Source organism: Carcharhinus amblyrhynchos, chromosome 14 (genome assembly GCF_965287045.1).
Source record: "Carcharhinus amblyrhynchos chromosome 14, sCarAmb.v2.hapA, whole genome shotgun sequence".
Taxonomy (NCBI): Eukaryota; Metazoa; Chordata; class Chondrichthyes; order Carcharhiniformes; family Carcharhinidae; genus Carcharhinus; species Carcharhinus amblyrhynchos.
In genome coordinates, this window is record NC_137337.1 from 19,791,765 (window position 1) to 19,810,361 (window position 18,597).

Consider the following 18,597-nt stretch of genomic DNA (forward strand, 5'->3'; position numbering starts at 1 on the left):
GGAAGGCGGACTAGACAGGGAGAAAATCAGGATCACCAAGGCAGCTGAAGAAAAGTCTCCGGCCAGCCTCTTAAACTAAAGATCAAAGAGGGATATTGAACTGTTGATTGTAAGAAGCCCCGTGACGGAGACGGTAATGTCACTGCCAGAGATTCAGATAAGATCATTTCAACCATGACGCTAAGTTGCATTCTTATATTAATAGAAACTGTAATGAAAACTGTAGAGTAAGATTTTTTATAAAGTCCAAATACCAAAAAATGCTGCAAAGATCTCGGCTTTAGCACTGTTAACTAAAAGATGATTTCTTCCAACGAGATATCCGGCAGTAATTGGTGATAATTATCTATGAATTCTAACTGGACAGACATTGCACTCAATTGCTCAGGGCTGTTGCATGAAGAGGTGGTAAAACCTTGCTCTGTGTTTTCCCCGTGTGCAGAAGGCTGGATATATTTGCAGCGTTTACATCGACATGTATCCAGGGGTCAGCGCCAGGCCCTCCAGCTGGAGCTATACCTCACCTCCTGTTTTCTTTCTCATGTCGAGACACTTTAGAGATTTAAGCTGGTCACTGGATAGCCCGGCAAAAACATTGCAGTTAAAATCTACTGTGAAGTTTTTTTTGTTGGTGTGTCTGTGAATTGAGTTGTAATACACGTCACTAAGATTATTGTCAATACTGAATGGTGATTGTCAGTATTGAACCCTTCGCAGCTTTCTGGTTAGGCAGAGCTAAGCACACTTGCCTTCAACCTTGTTTACTCACATGTTCCTGCTACATAACACAAACACTGTCAACAGTGAAACCCGAAGCCAGATGAACTCTAGAGCCATGAAACCACTTCAGGAAAAGCTGGTAGGCCGAACTTTTATTTAGGGGAGATCTGAGTGTTGTTTTGTTTTTCTCGTCCTGAGTGGGTGGCCCTGCAGTTGAGCTGATTTTTGTTTTTCAGCAGGAGTGTAGAATTTGTAATCCCTCAATCCTCTGGCACCACTTCTGTATCTGAAAGGATTGGGAAGATTGTGTCATGCAGGTCCTTCACTTTTCACCCTCGCCTCCCTTAGCAACCCATCTGGAAAGGCTGACTTTTCCACTTTAACCACCGTTAAAGTACTTACTCTTCACTGTTCTCCCTTTCGTAGAATTTGCAAAGTGCAGAAGGAGGTCATTCTGCCCATCAAGCCTGCACCGACAACAGTTCCACCCAGGCCCTATCCCCGCAACCCCAAGTATTTACCCTGCTCATCCCCCCTGACACGAATGGTCAAATTAGCATGGCCAATCGACATCTTTGGAATGTAGCAGGAAACCAAGCATCCAGAGGAAACCCGCGCAGATGCAAGGAGAAGGTGTAAACTCCATACAGATTGTCACCTAAGGCTGGAATTGAACCCGGCTCCCCTGGCACTGTGAGGTAGCAGTGCTAACCACTGTACCACCATGTGGCCTCCTTTGTGACAACAATGTCATCACCCCTTTTTTAAGTGAAGACAGACACCAAATACTTATGTGATAACCAGACATACCCTCTGACTCCATGGGAAGGTGTCAATTTTGAACCCAAATCGACCGCATCCCTTCCTTATCTTTCCCCTTTTACATCAACATTTTCTTCAATAAAACTTACAAAGAAAAATTTATTCCTGGTGTTCTACAAAAATCAAAATGGGACTAGTTTCATAGTTTCCAATAATTTAACCTGACAAAATTCATGTTTGATACATTGCAAAGAAAAAACTCTCACCTACAAGAATGTCTTTGAGAAGATGCTGTTATGTTTTGTTTTTGTGAAAGGGGTTTGCTAAATTCAGCTACGCATTTCTCCTTCAATTCTTCCTTCAAATCTAAATTTGGTAACCCACGTGCTAGTTTTGAACCAATAAGCTGTTGTCAACTTAAGAAATTCCTCTGAGGAACACAGCTGTTCTGTTGGCAGTGATTTTAGATAGATGAGTTTGCAGGATTGAGGCACTTATAACAAGAACATTTGAGCCTGGACAAAACGATGTTTCAATTTCATCCAGAATCTCTGCTTGAAGTAGTTTGCGTATTTCAGTTGCAGCAAAAATTAATATTTATCAATCTGTGCGTGATTCTGATAAGGACTGAGGAATGAAAGCTTCCCTTTTCCATAACTGAAATAACCAAAGTAAATCATCTGTCCATCGAAATAAAAGCAGGGCTTTTATTTCGATGGACAGTTTGGAAGAGTTTGCAAAGGAGAGGATGTGTAAAGGAGGCAGTGGTGTAGTGGTGTTGTTGCTGGGCTAGTAATCCAGAGATCCAGGGTATTGCTCTGGGTACCCAGGTTCAAATCCTACAACCTGGAATTAAAAGTCCACTTTGAAACCCGTTGTCGATTGTTGAAAAAAAAAGTCTGGTTCACTAATGCCCTATCCGGAAAGCAATCTGCCACGCTTACCCGGTCTGGCCTACATGTTGACTCCAGATCCAGAGTCAGCAATATGATTGACTCTTAGAATGCTCTCAGGGATGAGCAATACTGGCCTAGTTACATTTATTTATTTATTAGTTGCAAGTAAGCTTACGTTCACACCACAATGAAGTTAAGATGAAGTGAAAATCCCCTAGTCGTCACACTCTGGTGCCTGTTTGGGTACACTGAGGGAGAATTTAGTATAGTCAATTTACCTAACCTGCACATCTTTGGACTGTGGGGGGAACTGGAGGACCCAGAGGAAACCCCACACACAGGGACAACATGCAAACTCTACACAATCAGTGAACATCCCATGAATGAATTAAAAAAACACATCTAATCTGTTGAAATAAAATTGCCTGTTAAGATAACCATGTTGATTTGCTCAAAAACACACTTACAAGCCAGTCTTCTTTCAAGGACCAAAGGCTTGAATCTTGGAATCGGTTCCATTGTCATACAAACATATGAGTTTGAAGCAGATGTAAGCTACTTTGCCATTCAATAAGATCACAGCTGATCACACTGTAACTGCCACTGTAACTCCCACGCCACTGCCTACTGTAACAATCTTACATCCCCTTGTTAATCAAGAATCTATCTCGGTCTGCCTTAAAAACATTCAATTGATTTTACTTGCACTGTCTTTAAATAAAAAGAGTTCCAAAGGCTCAAGATCTTCTGAGGGAAAAAAAGCTCCTCATCTCTGTCTTAAACGTACAACCCCTTATTTTTAAATAGTGACACCACCTACTTTCCCACGAGAGCAAATATCCTCTGCACATCCACGCTGTCAACATCCCTCAGGACGTTAAAAGTTTTAATCAAGTTGTCCCTTACTCTTCTAAACTCCAGTAAATACAAAGAGAGCCTTCACTCTCAGATGCCATCCATGGGGAAAGCTATAAAAACTCCACACTATAGCTTTTAAAAAAGTGTGAATCAGCCCTTTGATCTCCTATTCCTCCAAACCTACTTTGAGTATGGTCTCACAGTTGCTGCTTCCCAATAAACTGTGGCACAGGAAATGTACTTGAAGGGGAACACAAAGTAGAAAGTGAACACAATATTTCCAAATGTTATCCAAGTCTCTTTCATTGTATATTAAAATATGGCAATAAAATTAGGGCCTACTTATGTTTACAGGATATTGAGCAAGAACACATTCAGTTTCCCACAGTAATTTTAATGTAGACAGGAACACTTGCTGATAACACGCACTTGGCCTTACTACTCACATGGGATTCGGTGCCTAATGAAAGGCCAGACAAGTCACTGACAAAAAAATGCATTTTAGTTAATTGAGGGAAAATAAGACTTTGGGTGAGATTTTACAGCCTTGCTTGTCCCAAAACCAGAAAATCCTGTCTGAGGTCAACGGACCCTCCCATCATCCCTCACCTGCTCTGATTGCCATGATTTCCTTGAACTCCTCTAATGTTTGTAATATTTGTTATTTGATATCCTCGATGAATATAACTACATAAGAAATAAACACTGCAGTAGGTCAGACAGCCCTATATGCCTACTCTGTCTTTCATTAACCATAGAATCCTTACAGTGCAGGAGGCGACCATACAGCCCATCGAGTCTGTGTCCACTCTCCACAAGAAGATCATGGCTAGTCTTTTAGCTCAACATCACTTTCGTTCCTGATACCCATATCCTTTTTTATGTACGTCTTCACATATACACACTGTTTTTCCTTTGGGGAAGAGTGAGGAAGTGGTGGAAGGATTGTCAAGCTGCTTCTCAGCCGATTCAACCACATTATGAGCACTCCTTCTGTGGCCAACAAGTCCTGATCTTGGGCTGGAAATAAGAGCTTTTGGCTCAGAGGAGGGACATCACACTGTCTCTAGACCGCCTCCCATATCCTTTGATTCCCTTTCGGGTCTAAAAAACTGTGTCTCTGCCTTAACTGAACATCCACTGCTTTCTGAATTATAGAATCCCTACAGTGCAGAAGGAAGCCATTTGGCATTTGGCCCATCCAGGCTGTACCCAGCATCACACCCAGACTACATCCCCCTAACCCCACCTATTTATGCTACTAATCCCTCTGGCACTAAGGGGCAATTTAGCATGGCCAATCCACCTATCCCACACATCTTTGGAGTGTGGGAGAAAACCAGAACACCCAGAGAAAACCCAAACAGACATGGGGAGAACATGCAAATGCCATACAGATAGTGACCCAAGGCCTGAAACGAAGCTGGGCCCCTGGCACTGTGAGGCACCATGCTGTCCTAGGGTAGAGAATTCGTAACATTCACAACTCACCGAGTATGGAGATTTTTCCTCATCTCAGTTCTAAATAATCCTTGATGATGTGCCCTATTTCTCAAATTTCCAGCCAGAGGGAACAGTACCTCAGCCCTCTCAGAATTTTAATGTTTCAATGAGATCACCTTCCCTTCTTCTGAACTCCAGAACACTTATTTGATTTTTGCTGTTTTTTGATGTTAATGTCAAAGAATTGTCAAGATATCCACCAGGAAGAAGGGCAGTCAACTATTTAAATAGCGCAGAATGTCCAATATCAAAGGAGAAAGTAATCCTAGTATCATACATTTCCCATTCGAAAAGGAATTTCAGAGGAAATAACAGGGATCAAATGATCTTTTGGAACTGTTGCCAATATTAGCCAGTCGCATTGTTACTGCAGTTAACTTTGAACACATAAGCAAAACGAGTTTATCCGGACGATCGGGTCATTCCATGAATTTATGCGATAAACATACCAAAATATATTGACTTCATTTCCTCCTATATTAAATTACGTCACTGCAGAAAAAATTATTCCTTACCCATAAGGCCATATCAGATATTCTCTCTTTGTCCATGTTTCCCAGGAGCAAGACGTTTAGCATTATTGAATGGTACATTTGGAAACTGGTGAAATGACAAATTAGTGGTAGTGCACGGTGGCACAGTATTTAGCACCGCTGCCTCACAGCGCCAAGGAGCCAGGTTCAATTCCAGCCTTGGGTGACTGTGTGGAGTTTGCACCTTCTCCCTGTGTCAGTGTGGGTTTCCTCCGGGAGCTCCGGTTTCCTCCCACAATCCTAAAAGTGCAAATTAGGTTGATTGGTCATGCTAAATTGCCCCTTAGTGTCAGGGCCAGGTAAGTACATGGGGTTAGGGGGATAGGAGCTGGGTGGGATTGTTGTTAGTGCAGTCTTGATGGGCCGAATGAGGAGAGATCTCATTGAGACGTATAAGATGATGAATGGGATGGATAGGATAGAGGTGGAGAGACTCTTCCCGGTCAAAAAAGACAGTAGGACTAGGGGGCACAGCCTCAAGATAAAGGGGAGGCAGTTTAGAACGGAGTTGAGGAGGAACTTCTTCACTCAAAGGGTGGTGAATCTCTGGAATTCTCTGCCCGTTGAAGTGGTGGAGGCTGCCTCGCTAAATATTTTTAAGAAGCGGGTTGATGGGTTTTTGATAAGAGAGGGGATTAAGGATTATGGGGAGAGGGCGGGAAAGTGGAACTGAGCCACAACAGATCAGCCATGATCTTATTGAATGGCGGGGCAGGCTCGAAGGGCTAGATGGCCTACTCCTGCTCCTATTTCTTATGTTCTTATGTTCTTATGTTCCTTCAGTACTGTAGGAATTCTAATCATGAAACAATAAAATGTACAAACTTGCTCCAAATATTATGATCCAGTTTCATATTTTATTTCCTGATGCTTTAAAAATTGCATTTTTTTTTGGTGGGGGGAAATCATTGTTTGCGTACTGCCTGTTTCCAATTGATTGGTACAATAAGCGGATATAGATATACAATCTCCTCACAGAAACATGATGAAAGGCAACTTTTCTGGGGGTCTTTGGACTCAGTTGCAGGCAATACTCTTCTCCGTCTGGGTTTTCTTTTTGAGATGGTCAGTATTATTGCTGACAATAATAACTTGCATTTTTACAGTGGACTTAATGTAAAAACAAACCCAAAGTGGTAGAAATGTAATCAGACTAAAGATTCATACCAAATCTAGAAAGAGGATATTATTTTAGGTGATTAAAACTTGGTAAAATGGGTAGATTTGAAGGAGGATCTTTCAAAAAAAGGAGAGAGAAAGAGAGAGACAGAGAGATATTTAGTAGTGTCACGGTGGGGAAATCTAGAGTTTCGGTCCTGTACAACTGAAATTGCAGCTGCCAGTTGTGACTTAAAGGGAAATGGGGGAATCCACAAGAGTTGGAGGAAGAGAGTTTATGGAGATTTGTAGGGTTGGAGGTGTTTGTAGAGAGGGTAATGGGTGTGGCCATGAAGATATTTGAACATTTGGACGAGAATTTTAAAATTATTGTGTTGGTAGACCAAAGGTCAATGTAGATCAGTGAGCACCGAGGTTATAAGTGAGCAGGGCTTGGCACAACTTACAATATGGGCAGCAAGAGCATTCGAGTTTTTGAACGGTGAAAGATGGGAAGGTGGCAAGGTGAACATCAGGATAGTTGAGTCTGAAGGAAACTAATGCATAAAGCAGGCTAACATTGGATGAAGATGGTACTGTTACTGTAGTGGAAGTAGGTGGTCTTTGCAATGGAGAGGCTCAGCTCAGGGTCAAGAAAATGTTGATTTGTGAATCATCTGTTTTCACTGGAGAGACTGGCCAGCGTGCAGGATGGAACAGAGTTCCAGGGGTAAGAGTCAACAGCGTTTGTGGCGGGGGTAAACATTAGTCCTCCTAATGTTTAATTGGAGGAAACTACCAGTAATCGAGAACTGGAGGGCAGACAAACAGTCTGACAACATGGAGGCCGTGAATGGGTTGAGAGAGGTGGCACTGAGGTAGGGTTTGGATACATCCTCATGTGGAAGTTGACTGTTTTTCTTTCAATGATGTTGCTGAGCAGCAATATACAGGTGAAAAGTGGGAGGTGGCCAAGCGTAAACTCTTGGAGGATGCTAGAGATAAAAATGGAGGGATTGGAAGAGAAAATATTCACAGAATCATAGAATCCCTATGGTGCAGAAGGAGACCATTCAGCCCATCAAGCCTGCACCAACAATCCTACCCAGGCCCTAACCCCATAACTCCATGTTTTTACCCTGCTAATCACCCTGATACTATGGGGCAATCCACCTAGCCCGCACATCTTTGAACAAATTGCAGGAGATTCTTGATTTACAACTGGATAAGCAAGAGTGGAATGGGCAAAACCAATCTTACTCAGTTGAAGAATGAGAATTTCAATACAGGAGAATGCTGGAAGAGGCTACAAGATGGCGCTGGAGTGTGGCAACATCCTGCAAGCTGTCCCCAGCATATCCTCAAATTCAATTTTTCACTCTCATGCTCTTAAAACTATACTCTAGCTCTTTTAAACTCTCTTCATCTTATCAGTAATTGCAACACTACATTCTGCACCCTGTCCTTTCCTTCTCCCCATGTACTCTATATACAGTGTGCTTTTGTCTGTAATGGCTCGCAAGAAACAATATTTTTCACTGTATCCCAACACATGGGACAATAACCAGTCAAACAATCAGGAAGACAAACAAAACTGCTGGATAATTATATGATTGGCAATGTAAATTGTTGTTCTATTACAGAATTGGCTTTGATACTGAATATAAGCCAACGTAACTGTGCGCTGAAAGGTAATAAAAAGAGCAAACAACACATTCTTTCAGGATGCTGGATAGTAAGAATACATGTCATGGTCTTTATGAGTGAAACTGTGCCTCTCTAAGTGATGCATTTCCATTAATTACACCAAGGAGAGACTTTGAATTTCATTCTACATTTGAAATGAATTGGCTGTTTATGATTAATTTATGAATCTTGCATAATTCTGTTAATTTTGAATTTGTTTGGCTATTTTAAGTTGGCATATGCATCCGCAGAGAACACACTAGTCCCCTACTGTGCAGGTAGATTCCCCGCCATAACTGGATTGGGCTGTGGTAACACTTGATTTAAAAAAAAGTGTAACTTTGCTACATTAAGCTATAGTGCAGTGGGCATGGGATCTTATGCTGTGCTTTCTTTTCTATAACTGGGCGAAGTGTGTGGTAACAGAAGGGATGTGACATGCCAAGGCTCCTTCTACAGCACCTTACAAACCTAGAAGGATAATGACAGCACAAGCATGAGAATACCACCTCCAATCACATGCCATCCTGACTTGGAAATGTATTGCTGTTCCTTCACTGTCAATGGGTCAAAATCTTGCAATCCCTCTTAACAGCACGGTGGGTGCACCTATATGCAGCCATTCACCACTGCCTTCTCAATGGCAATTGGGGATGGGCAATAAATGCTGGTCTTGCACGAATAAAGTGGTTGGGATGAATTCCTGGTCTTGGCTGTCAAACTGATGGAAATGTATGGGATCCTAGTTCCCTGGGATAGGGAGGGAGTGGGGAGAAGTTGTGCGGATTTCCATGTGACCATAAGAACATAAGAAATAGGAGCAGGAGTAGGCCATCTAGCCCTTGGAGCCTGCCCCACCATTCAATAAGATCACGGCTGATCTGAAGTGGATCAGTTCCACTTTCCCCGCTTTCTCCCCATAACCCTTAATTCCCCTGTCTATCAGAAACCTATCTACCCGTGACTTAAATATATTTAGCGAGGCAGCCTCCACCACTTCAACGGGCAGAGAATTCCAGAGACTCACCACCCTTTGAGTGAAGAAGTTCCTCCTCAACTCCGAGGGACCAAACAAGGACTCATACCTGAGGTTTTTACTTTCTCGCCCCGAGGTGTTCAGTTGAGCACATGAGTTAATGTTGCAGGCGCTCCCGATGTGACAGCTCCAGGACTGGAAGGTGTTAGTAATCTCTGAGGGTTCACATGTTAGAAATGGGTCAAGCCTGGGACGGTGCAGCTCAGTAAGTGGAATAATAAGCAACCCAAAATAATCACATGCGCCCACAGGACAAATTACATCATGTTGGTTTCTCTAGGACCTCCCCCGATTTTGGCCGGGAGAACATAAATGGCAAGGAATGCGGCACGAAAACTTTCCGGCTTCTTAAAAACTTGTGTGTGTTTTTCTCAATCCACAGCTGCGGGAGGGATGGCGGCAGGAGTCACTTCCAGCCGGGAATCGCGCCGCATCTTCGGCCAAGAGGAATACAGTCTGTACAGCAGCCTGACTGAGGAGGAACTCATCCAGATGGCCGTGGAGCAAAGCCTGTCGACGAGCCCGTCCTCCTCCTCCTCCTCCTCGGGACAACCTCTCTCCAGGAGCCGAGCTCAGCCCCAGGCGAATGGCAAAGTGGTTCAGAGCGCTGCTCCCTGCCCCAAGAACATGTAGGTGTCCAGGGTTCGGTGACTGAGACACACACACATACACACAGAGCAGGGCACAGAGACTGAGCTACACACACCCGGGCACAAAGACTGAGGCACACACACACACCCACACACAGAGGGGAACAGAGACTGAGCCACACGCACTCACCCAGCCCCAGAGAGGAATTAATCCAGCCCCAGTCTCAGGATAAAAACCCCCAAGCCTCTTATGATGAAGATCCCTTGGGTAGTGCTGGATTCATAGCAAACAAGTCTCGGTTCTTTGAGAATGCGCTTCTTCTGGGGGAACAAGTTTTTTTTTAATGATAAAAGTCCCAGCGCTCAAACCCCAGCCAGATTTGAACTCGTCACCCTCGGAGCACTTGCACACACACGGTAGATGTATGTGTGCGCGCAATTCAAGTATCCGTCTCTCTTGGCAACTATACCAAGAGGCGAAGAGCTTTGACAGAACTTGTCAACCCTCAGTCGGTGCTCCCCATGCTGTCTAAGGTCTAATTGTACTGATGTGAAAGGGGCGCAGGATTTCTAACAGAAATGTAGAGTGTTAGGGCACAGGGAGAGTATTAGAGCACAGGGGGAGAGTGTCAGAGCACAGGCGGAGAGTGTTAGAGCACAGAGGGAGAACGTTAGAGCACAGGGGGAGAGTATTAGAGCACAGGGGGAGAGTATTAGAGCACAGGGAGAGAGTGTTAGAGCACAGGGGGAGAGTATTAGAGCACAGGGAGAGAGTGTTAGAGCACAGGGGGAGAGTGTTAGAGCACAGAGGGAAATTGTTAGAGCACAGGGGGAGAGAGTTAGAGCACAGGGGGAGAATGTTAGAGCACAGGGGGAGAGTGTTAGAGCGCAGGGGGAGAGTGTTATAGAGCACAGGGGGAGAGTGTTAGAGCGCAGGGGGAGAGTGTTAGAGCGCAGGGGGAGAGTGTTAGAGCGCAGGGGGAGAGTGTTAGAGCACAGGGGGAGAGAGTTAGAGCACAGGGAGAGTGTTAGAGCACAGGGAGAGTGTTAGAGCACAGGGGGAGAGTGTCAGAGCACAGGGGGAGAATGTCAGAGCACAGGGGGAGAGTGTTAGAGCACAGGGGGAGAGTGTTAGAGCGCAGGGGGAGAGTGTTAGAGCACAGGGGGAGAGAGTTAGAGCACAGGGAGAGTGTTAGAGCACAGGGAGAGTGTTAGAGCACAGGGAGAGAGTGTCAGAGCACAGGGGGAGAGTGTCAGAGCACAGGGGGAGAGTGTCAGAGCACAGGGGGAGAATGTTAGAGCGCAGGAGGAGAGTGTTAGAGCGCAGGGGGAGAGTGTTAGAGCGCAGGGGGAGAGTGTTAGAGCACAGGGGGAGAGAGTTAGAGCACAGGGGGAGAGTGTTAGAGCGCAGGGGGAGAGTGTTAGAGTGCAGGGGAGAGAGTTAGAGCACAGGAGGAGAGTGTTAGAGCACAGGGGGAGAGTGTTAGAGCACAGGGGGAGAGTGTTAGAGTGCAGGGGGAGAGAGTTAGAGTGCAGGGGGAGAGAGTTAGAGCACAGGGGGAGAGTGTTAGAGTGCAGGGGGAGAGTGTTAGAGCACGGGGGGGAGTGTTAGAGCACGGGGAGAGTTAGAGCACGGGGGGAGTATTATAGCATGGGGGGAGTATTAGAGCACAGGGGGAGAGTGTTAGAGCGCAAGGGGAGAGTTAGAGCACAGGGGGAGAGTATTAGAGCACAGGGGGAGAGTTAGAGCATGGGGGAGAGTATTGGAGTACAGGGGGAGAGTATTAGAGTACAGGGGGAGAGAGTGTTAGAGCGCAGGGGGAGTGTGTTAGAGTACAGAGGGAGAGTGTTAGAGCATGGGGGGACATTGTTAGAGCACAGGGGGAGTGTTAGAGTACAGGGGGAGTGTTAGAGCACAGGGGAGAGTGTTAGAGCACCGGGGGGACATTGTTAGAGCACAGGGGGAGTGTTAGAGCACAGGGGGAGTGTGTTAGAGCACAGGGGGAGAGTGTTAGAGCACAGGGGGAGTGTTAAAGCACAAGGGGAGAGTGTTAGAGCACAAGGGCAGTGTCAGAGCACAGGGGGAGTGTTAGAGCACAAGGGGAGAGTGTTAGAGCACAGGGGGAGAGTGTTAGAGCACAGGGGGAGAGTGTTAGAGCACAGGGGAAGTGTTAGAGCACAGGGGGACATTGTTAGAGTACAGGGGGAGAGTGTCAGAGCACAGGGGGAGAGTGTTAGAGCACAGGGGGAGTGTAAGAGCACAAGGGGTAGAGTGTTAGAGCACAAGGGGAGTGTTAGAGCACAAGGGGAGTGTTAGAGCACAGGGAGAGTGTTAGAGCGCAGAGGGGGGTTTAGTGTTAGAGCACAGGAGGAGAGAGTGTTAGAGCATGAGGGGAGCATTAGAGCAGAGGGAGGGAAGAGTGTTAGATTCAAAGAGAGTCCTTTATTTCGGAGAAATTAGCCGCAAGGAAAGGGAGCCTGGCATTTTGTTTTACCAAATGCCTGTGGCCAATCTGAGAGAGAGAGAGGATCCTCTCACCTGTTCCTTCTCCTGTTTTAGCAGCATTTCCGAAACCTGTCTTTTACTCCAGTTCACCTGACTCCCCCTGCTCCCACTCTTTCCCCCCTTCCCCTTCCTCCCTCTACCCCCCTCTTCCCCTTCCTGCCTCTCTCTCCCCCCCCCCCCCCCCCGCCTTTGCCCTTTGTCTAGCTGGGGGCTCCTCTGGCTATTTCAGTTACTTGCTTATGTTTTGTTCTCACCCCCCAACACCACCCCCCCCCCCCCCCCCCCCCCGCCTCCGCCGAGCTAAGATTCCACCAACCTCCTGATACATTCTCAGGCAGGTCATTCAAAACCCATGAACTCATTCTCTCACCACCCACCCCCACTGCCTCCGCTCCCCCCCCCACCCCCCAACAACCATCTACTTTCTGAAACCATTCATCTCTTTGTCTTATCGGTTCTAACTTTGTCCTGCCCTCAGTGAATAGTTGCCACTAGTTTATTATCATCAATGTTTTGTTGTTATTTCAGATTTTTAACAATTGCAGCTTCCCGCATCGCCTTTGTAACTTGTGCCATTTGTTTTCTGAGCTCATCCTTGTATAGGTTTCCACAAATAAGCCAAATCCCGAGTTGTACCGAGTTGCAGGCAGAGGAATTATTCGTGGGTTACGGTTTCTGAGCCCAGTAGATGTTGTGTGGTTCGGGCGCGGTGCCCCCTGTGGAAGGCGCCTCTCCTCACCATTGTCTTATATGGTCAAATACTCAGTCCCTCAGCTTCTCCGAAGCCAAAAATAAACAAGTGCGGGGAGTAGATTGGAGCCCGGCTCCTCACATTGACTCCAAATAAAATCCACTATGCGGCGGCGGGGAATGAGCGCTTTCTCTTACTCTGACTATTTCTCCCTGTTTCATTGTCGCCGTTCCTGTAGGTCGCCCGGGACCAATTCTGCTCCGACAGCCAACCCTCCGAGATCCACCTACTCGCGAAGATACGATGGGAGGCTCTTCCGCTTGTCGAAGCCGGTGGTGTAAGTGTGTCTTTGTTTTCAGTTGCGGGATGGTGTCCTCCTTTAATGAAAGGAAGACAGGGAGGGGTGGAGACAGTGTGTGTGGACGGAGGGGGCACTGTGCCATATCTGGGGGGTACTATCCCATCTCTGCGGGGCACTATCCCCCATCTCTGGGAGGGCACTGTGCCATATCTGGGGGGCACTATCCCCATCTCTGGGAGAGCACTATCCCATCTCTGTGGGGCACTATCCCCCATCTCTGGGAGGGCACTGTGCCATATCTGGGGGCACTATCCCCATCTCTGTGGGGCACAAACTCCATCTCTGGGGGGCACTATCCCAAATGTGGGGGGCTGCTATCCTCATCTCTGGGGGGCACTATCCCCCATCTCTGGGGGGCACTATTCCACCATCTCTGTGGGGCTGCTATCCTCATCTCTGGGGGGCACTGTCCCGCATCTCTGGGGGGCACTATCCCCATCTCTAGGGGTTACTATCCCATATCTGGGTGGGGCACTATCCCCCTCTCTGGGGGCACTATCCCCCATCTCTGGGGGCACTATCCCCCATCTCTGGGGGAAACTGTCCCCCATCTGTGGAGGGCACTATCCCCCATCTCCTTTTAAAAAATGTAGAACCAGAGCAACTCCTTCAGAAAACCTTGTTTTTGTTTAACTGGAAAATTTGAAGCGATTCAGCTGTGGGAGAACAGATTCGAATAATTCTGTTTCAATATGTGGAAAAATATTAGATAACAATATAACAGAGAATCTTATTTTAAAAAAAACTAGACTGTTATCATCACTTTCAGAACTGGTCAGACATTTTTAAACAATCTTAACCAAATATTCCCATTCAATGAGAGGATACATCCAGGAAAGCAATAAATCAAGAGAATGGAACTTAATAGCGTCAGGCCCAGAGACAGGGGGACTGGCGGTGAAATTTGGGGTTAAGGCTAAAATCTATCAAGCGCTGGATGTTTATTTTTGGGACATGTTCACCCCCACACCCACCCCCCCACAGCACCCCCACCCCGGGTTAATCCCTGGCTCTCTCTGAACTCCCTGTGACACACAGAGACCATAAATGACATTCATGGCGAGTAGATTCTCAGATAATGCACAGGCGCTTGTCACATTGTGTCCACTCGGTCCCAGCGAGATGTCCCCAGTTTCCGAGCTAGTCATCTCCGTGCGGGGGGGTGGAGGCTGTGTCCAGGGTGAATATTTCACCATTCAATCAGTTTCTTTAAACGGTGTGTTGTGCACTTTGATGTGCGTATCCGGTTTGAAGGCTGCACGGATGAGGTGCCAACGCTTCTAATTCACAGGGAGCAGGATCCTGTGGTCGCTGCCATCACTAACGGAGATGAGCAAACCTTGATCAATATGATGAAAGCCGGCAGGGTGCTTTCTCTGCCAAATGCGGACGGCTGGATCCCACTGCACGAAGCGGCCTTTTACAACAAGCCAGGCTGCCTGAAATTGTTGCTAAAAGGTCAGTAAGCAATCGCACATTTTTAATTTTCACTCTTTCGGGGATGTGTGTGGTGTGATGGTGGGGGGGGCGCGGGGAAACACTTGTTATCTACCCCTCATTGCCCCTGAGAAGGCGGTGGTGAGCCACTGCAGTCCATATGTAGTGTAGGTTTACCCACGGCGCCGTTAGGAGGGCAGTTTCAGGATGTTGACCCAGCGGCTGGAGTATACTGTGTATTATAAACATTTAAAACGCCTGGGGATTTTCACAGTAACTTCATTGCATTGCTAATGCAAGCCTGCTTGTGACACTAATAAGTAAACTCGAAACTTGCCTGTGGTTTGAAAGTTAAAGAAGTTTATTTATTAGTCACAAGTAGTCACACTGCAATGAAGTTATTGTGCAAATCCCCTAGTTGCCGCATTCGGGCACCTGCTTGGGTACACTGAGGGAGAATGTGGCATGCCAATTCACCTAACCACCTTTGGACTGTGGGAAGAAACTGGAGCACCCAGAGTGGAATGTGCAAACTCCAGACCCAAGCCGGGAATTAAACCTGAGTCCCTGGCCTTGTGAGGCAGCAGTGCTAACCATCGTGCCACTATACCGCTCCCAGCTGATGGTGTACTGAAGGGATTGTGAATCTTTTAATGGAGTTTGGGGAGATGATGTGGAGAGCTTAGGCACTGAATTTCTCAAATTGATATCTGCTAATATTTTTGATGTTATTATAATTGATTTCTAATAAACTGGTTATTTGCCAACATTACAGTACAGGCAGCTCCTTCAGTAACTCAATAAATGATAGGTGACGCAGTGGCACAGTAGTTAGCAACATTGCTTCACAGTGCCAAGGACCTGGGTTCAATTCAGGCCTTGCCTGTGTGGAGTTTGCATGTTCTCCCCATGTCTGTGTGGGTTTCCTCTGGGCATTCTGGTTTCCTCCCATAGTCCAAAATTGTGCAGGTTAGGTGCATCGGCCAGGCTAAATTCCTCCTTAGTGTCCCAAGATGTGTAGATTAGTGGGATTAATATGTAGGGTTATGGGGATAGAGCCTGGGTGGGCTACCCCATCAGAGAGTTGGCACAGGCGCAATGGGCCAAATGGCCTCCTTCTGCTCTGTAGGGAATCTATGAATGAACGTAACTGCTGACTTGGATTATTGCCTGTTGCAATTTTTCTCAAGTTGGTTCTCATATCATTTCTCATTCTGTTGCTCCCTGCTGTTGAAATCGCTGGCTATGAGTGTGAAGTGTGAAGAATGCCATTGCTCAGTGGGTGAATGAAGACATGGTTTGGTAGGTTACATAACAGGGAGTTCCTGGTTTCCTTCACTGCTGAGAGCTGATTCAGCTGCTGACGGTTGAGGCTACAGTTGACCTCAGTGTGGCCTGGGCTAGGAGTAGTGAGGAAAGCCACTTCAGGCTCCCACATGTGCTCTGCTTATCCCCTATGGAATTGTGTGTGTTCGAAGGGCAGAATCAGGCTCAGCTGTGGAGACGGTCACGGAAGAAGTGCAATTTTGAATCAAATATAGAAGCATAGAAACCAGAAACAGTAGAATGAAGTAGACCATTCAGCCCTTCAAGCCTGCTCTGCTATTCATTTTGATCATAGTTGACCATTGAATTCAATATCCTGATCCCCTTTCCTCCCCCATATCCCTTGATCCCTTTAGCCCCAGAAGCTATGCCTAATTTCTCTTTGAAATCAGGCAATGTTTTGGCCTCAACTACATTCTGTGGTAGTGAATTCCACACATTCATCACTCTCTGGGTGAAGATATTTCTCCTCACTTCAGTTCTTATCCTCAAACTATGACCTCTAGTTCTGGACACCCCAGCATCTGGAACATTCTTTCTGAATCTATCCTGTCCAAACCTGTTACAATTTTATAAGTTTCTACGAAAGGCCCTCTCGCTCTTCTAAACTCCAATGAATACAATCCTAACTGACTTAGTCTCCCCCCATATGCGAGATCTGCCTCCCAGGAATCAGCCTGATAAACCTTCACAGTACTCCCTCTATAGCAAGGACAACCTTCCTCAGAAAAAGACACCAAAACTCACATAATACTCCAGGTCTGGTCTTACCAACACCCTATAGAATTGCAGCAAAATATCCCTATCCCTATATTCAAATCCGCTCGCTATGAAGGTCAATATACCATTTGCCTTCTTTACTGTCTGCTGTACCTGTGTGCTTACTTTTAGGGAATGATGCACAAGTACACCAAGACCTTGCTGAATATCCACCTCTCTCAATTTACACCCATTCAAATAATAATCTGCCTTCTTATCATTGCCACCGAAGTGGATAACTTCACATTTATCCACATTATACTGCATCTGCCATGCATATGTCCACTCGCTTAGCCTGTCCAAATCACACTGAAGCATCTCTGTATCCCCCTCACAGCTCATCCTCCCACCCATCTGCAAATTTGGAGATTCAGTTCTTTCTCTAAAATCATTAATATATAATGTGAACAGTTGGAATTCTAGCACAGATCCCTGCGGAACCCTACTAGTCATTGATTGCCAATCAGAAAATGATCCATTTATGCCAACTCTTAGCCTTCTTTCTGCTAACCAGCTTTCTACCCATCTTATTCTGCAATTCCACGTACTTTAACTTTTCATAGTAATCTGTTATGTGAGACCTTGTTGAAAGCCTTCTGAAAATAGGCAGCACTGAAGAAGGTCATTTGGCCTATCGAGGATCTGCTAGCTCTTTGCAAGAGCTGACTGAGTGCCAGCTTTATCCCAAAAACTCTGCAGGCTGGTCCTGTGGGGGAAGTTCCAAAGGGAATTTTAACCTGTTGAACTTTAATTCTGTAAGAGTCCACAACTTCAGGAATGAAAAGGATGGCAATGTAGAAAAATATATTTAAAAGTACACCAAAGCAGACAAGAGCGAAACAGAACACACTGGTCAGAGCCAGAAGAGGTTAAATAGCAGATTTGAATAAAGCTGGAAATTTGAAAAGAATTTGGCAGAAATTGCTGAGGTCATGAGAAACTAGAACACATTAGTAGACAGAATCATGGACTAGCACAGAACAGAAGGAGGCCATTCAGCCCATCAAGTCTGAGCCAGCTCTTTTGAAAAGTCATCCAGGTTAATCCACCCCCCAATTGTTTTCTTGAAATTGCTTCTGCTGAGCTGACGTCAAAGCAAAGTTCCGTGGATGCTGGAAATCTGGAATGAAAACAGAGAATGCTGGACAAGTTCAGCAGGGCTGGCAGCTTCTATGGAGACAGAAACAAAGTTTGGGTGGCACCATGGCACAATGGTTAGCCCTGCTACCTCACGGCGTAAGGAACCTGTGTGGAGTCTGCGCATTCTCCTCATGTCTGCGTCGGTTTCCTCCGGGTGCTCCCACACTCTAAAGATGTGCTGATTAGGGTGATTGGCCATGTTACATTGTCCCTTAGTGCCGGGGGATTAGCATGGTAAATATGTGGGGTTACAGGAATAGGGTCTGGGTGGGATTGTGGTCAGTGCAGGCTTAATGGACCAAATGGCCTCCTTCTGCACTGCAGAGATTCTATGATTTTATGAATGTTTTGTGTCCATATGACGTCTTCAGAACTTATATCACTCTATTTCTGTTGGTTAGCATTGCTCTGTGCTTGCACTCTCACCTCTGTGTGCTGGTGATTTCAAACTCATTTCAGTCTTATATTGTTTTCCTTTACTAATTTTTTGCTGTTGCTCAGTTATTTTATTTCACTTTCTTCCTGTGTGTGTTACTCTTGCTTGCTCCTTAGGTTTATTTCTGTTAAATTTTCCCCTGTTACTCTCTACATTTTTCTCTTTGCTGTTGTCATCTAGTCCAGACCCATGGGAATGAATGAATAGGAGGGAAGTAACTGTGGAGGACAGGGAGGGTGGTGTCACCAGTAAGAGCATG

The 18,597-nt window shown here is 45.9% G+C and overlaps 1 protein-coding gene across 1 annotated transcript in view; it reads left to right on the forward strand.

The window, feature by feature from the left end:
- asb2a.1 (ankyrin repeat and SOCS box containing 2a, tandem duplicate 1) overlaps nt 1-18,597 on the forward strand; it is a 47,247-nt gene continuing 28,650 nt past the window's right edge. The window contains exons 1-4 of the mRNA XM_080202356.1: nt 1-133; nt 9,475-9,721; nt 13,118-13,216; nt 14,532-14,698. Coding sequence (XP_080058482.1) covers nt 9,486-9,721; nt 13,118-13,216; nt 14,532-14,698 — 502 coding nt within the window. The 5' untranslated portion in view covers nt 1-133; nt 9,475-9,485. The remainder of the gene's footprint in view (nt 134-9,474; nt 9,722-13,117; nt 13,217-14,531; nt 14,699-18,597) is intronic.